This window comes from Parambassis ranga, chromosome 19, assembly GCF_900634625.1.
Source record: "Parambassis ranga chromosome 19, fParRan2.1, whole genome shotgun sequence".
Taxonomy (NCBI): domain Eukaryota; kingdom Metazoa; phylum Chordata; class Actinopteri; family Ambassidae; genus Parambassis; species Parambassis ranga.
In genome coordinates, this window is record NC_041039.1 from 15,125,009 (window position 1) to 15,137,074 (window position 12,066).

General features: G+C 41.5%; 1 protein-coding gene across 1 annotated transcript; it reads left to right on the forward strand.

Moving 5' to 3' along the window:
* Positions 1 to 1,387: 1,387 nt before the first annotated feature.
* Positions 1,388 to 11,840, forward strand: ano2a (anoctamin 2a). The gene is made up of 27 exons (XM_028430969.1): positions 1,388 to 1,531; positions 1,627 to 1,932; positions 2,826 to 2,921; positions 3,005 to 3,177; positions 3,425 to 3,479; positions 3,572 to 3,623; positions 3,713 to 3,768; positions 3,893 to 3,940; positions 4,175 to 4,239; positions 4,447 to 4,581; positions 4,671 to 4,831; positions 4,995 to 5,077; positions 5,476 to 5,487; positions 5,894 to 5,968; positions 6,056 to 6,112; positions 6,614 to 6,688; positions 7,091 to 7,292; positions 8,369 to 8,480; positions 8,555 to 8,612; positions 8,688 to 8,788; positions 8,888 to 9,051; positions 9,143 to 9,295; positions 9,481 to 9,533; positions 9,932 to 10,110; positions 10,310 to 10,415; positions 10,526 to 11,096; positions 11,206 to 11,840. Exons 1-27 carry the CDS (start codon positions 1,400 to 1,402, stop codon positions 11,838 to 11,840), a joined length of 3,915 nt encoding a protein of 1,304 aa, XP_028286770.1. The 5' UTR covers positions 1,388 to 1,399.
* Positions 11,841 to 12,066: the final 226 nt, after the last annotated feature.

The window sequence follows — 12,066 nt, forward strand, 5'->3', positions numbered from 1 at the left end:
TTTTTCACCCCACATGCTACTAAACTGATTTGTGCAATGATACCAGATACCCGAGTCATGTTCTGCACCTTTCTACATTTAAGATAGATGGTGTGTGTCACTTGGTGACATATTTCTTGTCATCATTGTTATTAAATTTTTTTGTTTCCTGGCCATTTATAAAGACAATAATCTGCAAATTGTTTGATTTGCAGATCAACAAATACCCGATGCATGGATTAAGTGTGCAGCTGTTTAGTATGAGCATTAATGAACACCTTGGGAAGCAATAAAAATATCAGCCTTTAGAGATAAGGTGTCCGGACTAATGAGCTGAGCTGCTTATGCACCACACATGGAACATGTGGCTGCCTGTATTTGAGGTAAACAAACTGAGAGCCTTTTACGTTTCTCCAAAGTGACATAAAACCTTTTGACCTGCTGAACCTGAAGCAACATATTCTCAGTTTCCTTCCTGCCTCTCTGTTTGCCAACACTTGGTTAGTGGGGATTATCATGCATATGTGTAAGGCGATTGATGGCCGAGGCTCTCTGGAACTTGTTGTAAGCATGTTGCTTTGTTACTTGTGTTTTTGCTTATTGTGTTGGATAGTTGACATCTGTTCATTGATGTGTGATTTTTTTTTTCATTTTGGTGACTCAAAACTTAACTGAGTTATTTTTTATTTGCATTTTTATGTTCTCTATTAAAACAGCTAACATGCATAAAGTACAATCATGTAAGGAAACAAGTAAAGAGTAGTTTAAATAGAATGGTGTTATTTTCTCTTTCTGCTCTTTGAAATCAGTAGTAGTGTGAGATTTATCTACTGTCTCGTCTCAGCACTCGGCTCCAAAGAATGAGCCCGGTGACCAAATTACCCCAGCAGATTGTAAACTGTGCCGTTTAGATTGCAGTGTGAGCTTAATCTGACCCCATGGTTTCAATTGGGGGGAAAACGAGACAAGACAGCTTAACTTTGGCTTAGATTTGATCTGTCAGTCCAAAACCGCAACTACTGGGTGTTTTCTCACGTAATATTTTGACAACCTAAATTGACCTATGCTTTATTTTCCTGGCTGTATAGTGGTTGGGAAGATTTTTAAACTCCATTACTCCATCTGGAGAAGAAAGGTTTTACATCATCATTTGTTGACTTTCCTCCTAAATGTGATTTATACAGTAAGAAGAATCAACTTTATGAATTTGTATCTCTAGCTCTTAATTATTCAGTAATTATCAGTCAAATGTAAAGATTCGCACCTGCCTCTGGTTGATTGTAAAGAGCCAGCGATTAAAATATTTTACCACCGCTGAAAGATTTTTTTACTTTGTCATTATGTCAGTTCTGAACTTGTGTTTTTTCATGTTCTTCCAGAGGGATGAAACGGAAAAGACCGTCTACCCTTCACCACAGAAATGAGTGAGTCATCGTCCCTTCACTCAACAAAGCTTGTCTCACTAGCCCGGTCACTATCTGGGCTCGGACTCGATGCTGCCAATGGAGGGCCCATAACCAACCCCCCTGACAACGACGAGCCTCCACCCCCGGTATGATCACTCATCCTGTTGTTTTACATGCTACAGTCCCTTTCCACACTTAACTCATTATTTGTAACCTGTGTATATGTTTCTTTGTTTATTAGGAGTCTGGCATCGACTTAGGTCCTGGGCTGTTTTTTGCTGATGGCAAGAGAAAAGTGGACTATGTGCTTTGCTACAAATACAAAAAAAGGCGAGCGTCTAAGCCGCGACTGTCCATCGCTTCCAATGGAAGTATACCGATTCTAATCCCAGGGCGATGGGAAGCGGAAGCTGAGTCTGGGGAGGCAAGTGCACCTGCAGGGGACGGGGAGGAGTCAAAGCTGTCTGAGGAGGAAAAAGCTTTAATGAGAGAGGAGTTTGAAGCGGGACTGCTAGAGGCTGGGCTGCAAATTGAGCGCAACAAAGAGGTCTGTATCTGCTTCCAGACTGTATTCTTTCACTCTGAGCTGTACTTAAGAGTTGAGACCACAAATCCTGTGATTGGATAGCTGCCAGACAGGTGAAGCATCAGACTCAGCCTGTCCTGAAGTTTGCACTCAAAAAAAGTTTCTTCCAATATCAATGGTTTATTTAAAGAGAATATCAATAATAATCCTCATAACACCAATAACAAAATAAGCGTGTTGTCATATCTTTTGTCATGTCCTAAGCAAAATACTGTATGCAAATGTGCAAATGTGTTTTGCCTTTACATGCATCTTTGTATGTGCATGCATGATTGCGTGTCTGTGTGCAATTTGTTCATGAGTTGCTTGTGTGTTAAATCGGCTGCTGTTTTGGTTGAGGATTAAGACCGTCGACCGTAAGTGTGAAGCCAAAGGCCAGATTATAGGACCTTATTAGAGAGTGATCCACTACTTGGAAGCGTATGTGCTGGCATATACTACATGTATCGGGGGTGCATGGTGGGTGTAACTTGTATTGAATTACTAGAAAGATGTGCTTACTAGGCATTGTTATAAGGGTTAATGTACTTTCAAATATTGGCTATGGAGTCAATGAATAGATTGCTATTAATTAATATCTGCATATATGCTATCAAAGATGGTTGATCATTTTTTTTGCATGATAAAAATTGGTAATTAGCCACACTATGATGACTTTTAGGTTCCTATTCAAACAGATGTTTTGTGCACTTTTCTACACTTTGCAGGATTGGGGGGAGTATAGGTTTAAAATAATGGGATTTCCTACAAAAGAGAAAGACTCATCTGGCTGCTTCAGAACATGAGAAGGGAATAATTAAATGCAAAGAGATGTCACACTGACAAACCTTTTTGTCTTATGTGTTCATATGCAGAGGGCAAATGGCATGGGCTTTATTCGGCTGCACGTCCCGTGGTCAATACTCAGCCGAGAGGCAGAACTGCAGAAGATCAAAGTTGCTGTGAAAAAGGTCAGACGTTTAACACAGTCATTCATGTCCTGCTTGTCTTTTGTTAAGCTTATTTTGACTGTTTTTTTTTTTTTGACCACCAGAAATGTGAGTTGCGCCAGCGGACAGGCATCGCTGGGATGTGGGATTCCATCGTCACCAAAGTCAACACACCATTTCACCCGGATGTCCCTGATTTTGACATCCACAGAGACTCGCAGACACGCTCCACTTTCAAAACCCTCAAACACCCTTTTATCAGAGACAAGCTCCACCTGTGAGTACATGGGCTGGTATTAAAAAACACATTAAGAGTCGCCCTTGTGTGGGGACAGACGTGGTTTAGTTCTGCCATATTGGTGAATCTAATATCTAAATCACCAGCAGACTGTGTGCTTTTATCATCCTTATTGTTAGGTTATGGGGCTCTCACATAAATTAAACCTGTACTGTCTGTGCTCCTACATGTTAACTTCAGTGAGCAGGTATATTTTGAAAACATTTTTTTCATCATTACCCTGCAGCTATGACATCAAGTCAACAGAGACTGTGTTTGACAATGCAACTCGGAGCAGAATAGTGAGTCCAGTTATTTCTTATTAGCAATATTTATTAGCTTTCACATACAAATGCTACTGAGCTCATACTTTACTATGTCATGTGTGCTTCAGGTTGCTGAGATTATTTCACGGACTACCTGCAGTCGCACTTGCCAAACCACTGGTGAGGGAGGACTAACTTGATTTTGTCATACATATTGTTAGTTTTTTGCTAATCATATGGGTTGTTAATCTCTCATTTTGTGCCATAAGGCATCAACTCATTACTGGCTCGGGGAGTCTACGACTCTGCGTTCCCTCTGCATGATGTGAGTAACACAGAAACAGCAGCAACATGAACACTGTATTTGAAGTGTGGGTGATTCTGTAGAACCTTGGGGAAAATAACACTAGTGTATAGCACATAAAAAGGTAGACATTTTTCTTGTTTAGGGGTCATTCACAAGGAGAGGGCGGAGAGATCAGCGAAATGACAGACAGGTGAGTCTATTAGGCATTTTTATTGGTGTGAATTTGCAAACAGCTCATTATTTTTATTATTTTTGTAATAGTCTTGCAACAACAGGCCTGTCATAATCATTAGTTTCACCTGTAAAATCACACACTTAATCACTGACTGGTCATAATTTAATAAAAGTAAGAACTTTATAGTAATTTGAATTAACACTTTGATCTGAAAACATGAAATTGTGTTCTAATCGTGTACTTCTTCAGATCCTCCATGAAGAATGGGCCAACTATGGAGTCATGCATAAATACCAGCCGGTGGATATGATCAGGTTAGCACTAATTTGTTCTTGCTGTTTCTTGTGCCTCATCATTACAGCCACAGTGTTATGCAGAACATATGCAGATGAATTTATAATTTCATATTTCAAAGTAAAGTTCAGTATGTAAGCTTACAGAGTCTAAAATGGATCATGCTGGTGGAGAGGCTTTAGTACATCTGACAGCAGTTGGTTGATACGCTCCCTTTATGTTTCCAGAAAGTACTTTGGAGAGCAGATTGGGTTGTATTTTGCCTGGCTGGGTGTTTATACTCAGCTCCTCATCCCTCCCTCTGTACTGGGCATCATTGTCTTCCTGTATGGCATATTCAGTGTGGACACCAATGTGCCAAGGTGGGCAGACACAAACTCCTCCAACCTAATGTAGGCTCATCAGAAGTATCACATTTTATCATTATATTATGTCTTTCTGTGTATTTCAGTCAGGAGACATGTGATGACCACCTGAACATCACCATGTGTCCGCTCTGTGATGGCGTGTGTGACTACTGGCGTCTGAGTACAGTGTGCTCACTGGCCCGAGCTTCTTACCTGTTTGACAATGGAGCCACTGTCCTCTTTGCTATCTTCATGTCTCTGTGGGGTAACTATTTATGTTATTGCTATCACAGTTGACATAATGAGTATCAAATGATTGTATTGCACTGTATAACCAAAAATCAAGCACTACAATTAGTATCATTTATTGACTTCTTGATTTAATCATAGTGTTTTATAACTTAATTTTTGTGCATGTCTTCTTATAGCTGCTTGTTTCCTGGAACACTGGAAAAGAAGGCAGATGTGTCTGAAACATGCCTGGGATCTGACGAGCTTAGAGGATGAGGAGGTATTAAAATAGACTCCGTATGACATGCCTGTTATAAACACACTTAAAAATAGAAAGCAGTGGTTTTTTACTGCCTATTCTCATGACCCAGGTCAGTCACAGTGAGCACTGTTAACCTTAGGGTCACGATGACATCACATGTCTTTGAGGATTATCATTTTTCTCAGAGCAGTAACTTACCCCTTTAAACATATAGTACACAAATACACATGGCCACCTATGTATACATGCATTAGCAAGACACACACTCAAGTACAGGGCTGTAATGGGATTGGCTTGTTAGAGGGCAGTTGCAGGGTGATGCAGCAAGGTCGCAACATAAACAGTCACAGCCAACTTGAACTATGTCTCACTTCTCTCTGTCTCTGCCTCTCTCTCTATAACACTGCTGTCTGAAGGAGCGAGTCCAGGTGGGCAAGATTTTACACACATTCAGTATACACACACTGTATTAAGATCCAGAATAAAAAAACAAAAACTTATAATTATAATTACAATTATTTGTATTTTTCAAAAAAAACATCTATTGCCATTTATTGTGGGATTTGTAAACAGCTTAATGAAAAGCTACATTAAAAACTATACACTTTACCTGCAAATACCTCATAAATTATTATAATATCTTATTTTTTAATTACAGTACTAGGCAGCTTGTTTACATTTTGGCTAGATTTCTGTTCACTTTGTGTAAGACAAGCATATCTAGGAAAATATAGTGTATATAAAGATTTTTACAGGTGTGATTATTGACTCTACTACATGTGATAATGTGTGTGTGTGTGTGTGTGTGCGCGTGTGTGCGTTTGTGCACTGCAGGAGGAGTTGAGGCCTGAATATGAGGAAGCTCTGCAGGACAAAAAAGCAAAGATAAAAGCACAGTCTAAAAAGAAGGTATTCTTAATTAATTTTTTTTTATCTACCACAAATTGCACAAATCTAGCTTTTTAATAATCACTCTGTGTTTTTATTCTGTTGCAGACAGCTCAATCTGCCGATGGTACAGATGGAGAAACAGACCAGATGCTGGCTTCCCAGGTATGACTGCACTGTGATCAGACTTTGCTGTATGCAGACTAGATAGTGTCTGAGGTGATTTTAATATGCTTGTGAATGCAAGCGGATGAGCTCTCTCCGACCTTTTACATTAACTTTAGTAAAAGATTTCAAATCCTTTCACGAATAATGAAGTTATTATGAATTATTTCTGAGTTTAGTTGGCGCATAAAGATTCCCCCTTTCACCTACAGTGGTTGGTTGAGTCCAAAGCAGCTTACCTGCCTGAGATTAGCCCAGATTACTGATGGAGAGAGAAGAGGGAGGAGGGAGAGGAAGAAGGGGAGGGGATTTCTGTCCTTTCAGATGGCAAACATGCACCTGCCAGATAGAAAACATAATGTGTGTGTGCAGAACATGTGCTCAGCATTACTGCACATCCCATACTGTGCACATATACCGACGCATGTGTGTGAGGGTGTGTATGTGTGTGTGTGTGTATGTGCATACCCAGGTCATGTGTTTGTTTTCTTTCCTTGACAGCAAGAGCCAGAGTCACTGGACATTGAGGATCACCTGTCAGGTTATCTAATCAACATATCCACCTTACTACTGCTGGTAATACATTCATACTCACTTCAAATCGTCACCTTCTCATTCATACAGTGTCTCTTTGTTGATCCTCTTGTTAATCTTGCTGGTAATCAGGAGGATTAACAGCTTGGGTGGTCAATATTGGTATTTTTCATGACAATTTAGTTGTTTCCTTCTCTTTATAACCTTTTAGTTTAGGTCTTTTCAGTTTATTCACAAGGTGATAAGTTACTAGTACGCTAATATCTGTACTAGTAGCTGTCAGCTGACTTTATTAAAATGTATTTGAAAAATGTAGGTAATAACAATAGAAACACTAAATCACAATAATTGTATTTGAATTGCTAAATTAATTATTTAATTTAATTAGATGCATCATATGAGTATCAAAGGATGGACACAATCCTCCATTTTGTGTGTGTTCAGGTCTTTGTCACCTTCTCAGCCGTGTTTGGGGTGGCAGTTTACCGGATCTGTATGTTAAGTGTGTGGTCCATGAATCCTGATCCTGAAGCCAAGGCCAGTGTGAGGATGACGGTCACCACCACGGGCATCATCCTCAACATGTTGGTCGTTCTGGTCTTGGAGGAGGTCTATGGAGCGATCGCGGTGTGGCTGACGGAGCTCGGTACTGTATTCAATGCTGATTTAAAATTTATGTTCAAATTGGAGGCGGAATGTTCCAACACAGAGAAGTAAAACATTTCTGGTGGTAGGGAAATTATATTTATATATGTATATGTACCTATATAGACATATTTTGCTATATAGAGGGCTCAAAACCTTACATGCCTTACATGTTTTTCATTACTTTATGTGCATAAGATAAGTATGTAGCTAAACAGATAACCTCCTATAAAGTGCAACAATATTCTAAAACGTTCAACTTTCTTCTATAAAACAAAATTTCACCTTATTATGCATAAGCATATTTTTGGTGTCGCACTCCATGCAGACACACCAAACAACACCTTGTGGCTGATTTGAATAAAAATTGTTTTACAATTTTAACGGTCAGAACACCACTGACCACCTGAAACTGAATCCTTTAGAATTAACTAATTATTCTATACTTTGAGAAAGAATTGTATTTCACCCACTTCTCTGTGTTAGGTTAGATTATAGGACCCAAAAGCAGGACACCTGACAGGTCGTTTGAAAGGTTTGATGAAAAGCAAAAGGTTATTTCCAAAGGTTTGGTGAATGTTGGCAGGACAGTAGCTTGGCGTGTAGGCAGGCTGGCTGGCTGGCTGGAGGAGCGCATGGCATCTGAGGTCCGTTCCTGGAAACGAGAAGACAACAAATTAGTCCCACAGTTTGATCCGAGAGTGCCCGAGTCACTTAGAAAACTAGAAACTGTTTCGGGGTGGAAACAGCGGCGATAATGTTACCGCATGGAGAGACAATCCAGCGTCGAAGGTGAGTCCATCTCTGGCTTAAGAAGTCTGCCAGCAGGAAACCAGGAACATGGGAGTCCACCTCCAGCCGATGCTAAGCCACGCCCGCCAACCTGAACTAAGGAAGACCCTCCCACACAGGAGGGCAGTAAAGCACAAACAATACCCAAGAAATGGAATAACCAAAATCCTTGTACACGACACTCTGGTCCTTTATGCTTCTATAACAATGAAATATGTCATCTTTGACAAATGTTAGGAAAGTGTGTCATTATACGTTTTTTTTTTTTGTTTTTTGTTTTTACAGAACTTCCCAAGACAAAGGAAGAGTTTGAAGAGCGGCTCATCTTCAAGTCTTTCTTTCTAAAATCCATGAATGCCTTTGCACCTATTTTCTATGTGGCCTTCTTCAAGGGCAGGTGTGTATGATTTTTTTTATTTATTTCTTCACACTGCCACTGCATTCTGTCTGATCATATGACTTTTCAAACAGGTTTGCTGGGCGGCCTGGCGATTACTTCTACGTCTTTGGAGACTATCGCATGGAGGAGGTAGGTTAAGGGGCAGAATCTTTGTTAGGTAAACACTGTAAGATGTAATGTAATGTGTGTTTTTGTATTGTACAGTGTGCTCCTCCTGGCTGCCTCATCGAGCTGTGCATCCAGCTCAGCATGATCATGCTCGGGAAACAGCTCATCCAAAACAATGTGTTTGAGATTCTCATACCGTATGTATATTCACATCTTACAGGAAACAGGCTTTATTAATGTAATTTCTATTCTACAAGCTTCTTTCTCATTCTGTTATTTATATTTATTCTTTGCAGTAAATTGAAAAAGATGTACAGAACAATACAGGAACAAAAAGGAAAGAACAGAGGGGCAGAAGATGCAGAAGATGAAGCAGAGGAGAAGAGACCAAAGCAACAGTTTGACAAAGATTTCACCCTTGAGCCCTTCGAGGGTGTCAGCCCAGAGTACATGGAAATGAGTGAGTCTCCTTTAGTCTCTCATTTGGTCTTTTTTTTACTGAATTGGCTACTATTTTTAACCGTGTGTGCTTGTGTGACTATCGCATACAGTAATCCAGTATGGGTTCGTGTCTCTGTTCGTGGCCTCCTTCCCTTTGGCCCCGGCATTTGCTCTGCTTAATAATGTCATTGAGATTCGCCTCGATGCTGCAAAGTTTGTCACTGAGATCCGGCGGCCCGATGCTGTGAGGTGTAAAGACATAGGTACAGACCACGTCTACTCGTCTGTCTGTCTTTGTGTGAATGTGAAAATAACTGTCCTGGAACTTCTAATCACTTTCTTTTTCTTTGACCCTCCATTTCATTTCCTACACACATTAACACTTACACACATGGACACACACCTTTCCCTTTCCCTGTTTGTCTCGTTTGGCACATGCTGTCTCCAGGAATTTGGTACAACATTCTCTGTGGAATCAGCAAGTTCTCTGTCATTACCAATGTAAGTGTGTGTCTGAGTGTGTGTCCACTTTTGTCAGATTTTCTGTGATGTGATGTGAACATCATTTTCAACATAAGTATTACACACACTGGTTATTCCTAAGTAGAATTAAACATTGAAATAAAATATATTAATATAATAATAATTTGTCCAAATCCACGTCTGTGTCACCAATAGTTTGTCAAAGTAATAGCTGAAAACCTACGATGTGTGCCAGAAAATGTGATACACATGTTGAAATACTACTGAGCAAAACATCACAGAACGTTTAGGTGTCTTACAGAAGTATTAACAATAATTTCTGCAGCAGGTAGATGATATTTCTCATGTGTTAAGGCTAAACATTGGGAAGTAAGAATTGTCAGTTTGACTTCTTGTCTTTTGTCCTTTTGTCCTAGGCGTTCGTCATCTCCTTCACGTCAGAGTTCATTCCACGGATGGTTTACCAGTACATGTACAGTGTAAATGGCACTATGAACGGCTACACAGAGCACTCGCTGTCCTACTTCAATGTCAGCAACTTCCCGGCTGGCACTGCTCCCACCACCACCCTCTTCACTGGAGTCTCCATGTGCAGGTCAGAGTCAGACTCTCTTAACCTTGACCCACATGGATCTGTATTTAAATCCTTGAGCCCAGCAGATTAACTCTTACTTTACCTAAAGCCCAAACTTGACTGGAGTTTTCAGAAACTATTATATGGGTCATAGCGGGGGCAGCTCTGGAGCATTTATTCTGCTTAAGTTTCTTAAGCTTAGTGTTTGTGTCTTTTTCAGGTATAAGGACTATAGAGATCCACCCTGGGCACCGGATGCCTACACCTTCTCTAAACAGTACTGGTCTGTTCTGGCTGCAAAGCTAGCCTTTGTTATATTCTTCCAGGTATCTCAAATCTTTCTGACTGTCTTTACATCTATTGGATTTGATGTTTAGCTGCTCTTTAAATGTTGTTAGAGAGGAAAAATACACCTTCTTTGTGTTTTTCTCTGCAGAACCTTGCCATGTTCCTCAGCATGCTGGTTGCCTGGATGATTCCAGATGTACCACGGTCCCTGCGGGAACAGCTCAAGAAAGAGAATTTGATGTTGATGGAGTTTCTGCTTAATCAAGACCAAGAAGCACGTGCCAAAACTCACTCCACAAAACACTCAAACCCCTGCTTTCCCGCCAACATAGACATTGTGGTGGAGGCTCCGCATGAAGAACAAGAAATGCACCAAGTAGAGGAGGAGGAGGAAGTGGGGGTTGAGATCAATGTGGATGAACCCAGACGGGGCAGTGACAGTGACCCAGAGATCGGAAAGTCCGTCATAGAAGCTGAAGACGCTGAACAAGAAGGAGGTGATGTGGGTGACAAGAATGTGAATGTAGAAGCAGAGGAGAAAGAAGAGGAAGAGGATAGAGAGGAAATAAAGGACAAGGAAGAAAAGGAGCAAGAAAGAGGAGATGAGAAAGAGGAAGGACAGCAAAAGGAGGAGGAAAAGGAAGATGAAGCAAAGGCAGTGGAGAACGAGAATTTTACTGTTGATCTGGACTCCTTCATGGATGAACTGGGCCTGTTAGGTAAGACAAGAAAACCTAATGCATCCACGCTAAATCATCATCATTCATATTTTATGTGTCGTAAATAAGTTTATGTCTTCTGATCTCTTTGATGTATTTTTTCATGTAGATGAGCCCTCGTCAAGCACGGCTAAAGATCCTGAGCTTCCTCGCTCAGACTCTGAGCAAGACTACCAGAAGGAGCCCCTCTCACACCCGTCATCTAAAAGAGGCTCATCCCAGAGTCTGAGGGGCTCCAAGGCAGAAATTACAACATCAGATGTTGAACCGAGGATCTTCTCACTAATTGCTCCTCCTCCCAGAGAAACAGGCTCAAGGGCAAAGTCCCGCTGCTCCACCTTGCCTTCCCGCCACAGAGGGGCTGAGACCTGTTACAGCCTGCCGCGGCCCAGCCACTCCACTAGCCTCACAAAGTTCCAGCAGCAGACCACACTGACTCCACTGGTTCCCCTGGGCTCTTCATCCAACCCCTTCTCTCCCCCACAGCCCCCAGCACCCCCACAGACCCCACCACCAGCCCAACAGTCCAGATCCCAATCAAGCGAACTGTTTGTGCTGAAAGGCCCTCCACCTCAACAGCCACGCTCCAGGGGAAAAGCCCGGTGCTCCACCCTCCCTCCACGACAAAGAGTACCTGGTCCTGAGGAGCACTCTACAAAGCCTAGCCATTCCACCAGCTTCACAAAGCTGGGAGACAGAATCCCCCCCTCCCCAAGTGAACTAAAGCGCAACACACCAGTATGAGGAGAGCTGCAAAGCAAAGGGGAAGAGACAAAGGATGGCAGGAGGAGGGGGGAGAGGACTATTCAGATTAGCCTCTCCTGTCTGTGCCTGGAGCCGCGCCCCTGCTTCTGTCATTCCTGTTTGCATATACCTGGGGTCTGAAGACAGACCATCCAGACCACCTGAACCTCCTTTTTATCCTCCTAATCTTCACAGAGATATTTATACTGCTCAGTGGTCTAGGCCT

Coding starts and splice junctions, on each gene's coding strand:
- ano2a (XM_028430969.1), top strand. CDS start 1,400: ATGAGTGAGTCATCGTCCCTTCACTCAACAAAGCTTGTCTCACTAGCC. Junction 1,532..1,626: donor ACGACGAGCCTCCACCCCCG/GTATGATCACTC, acceptor TTTGTTTATTAG/GAGTCTGGCATCGACTTAGG. Junction 1,933..2,825: donor AAATTGAGCGCAACAAAGAG/GTCTGTATCTGC, acceptor GTTCATATGCAG/AGGGCAAATGGCATGGGCTT.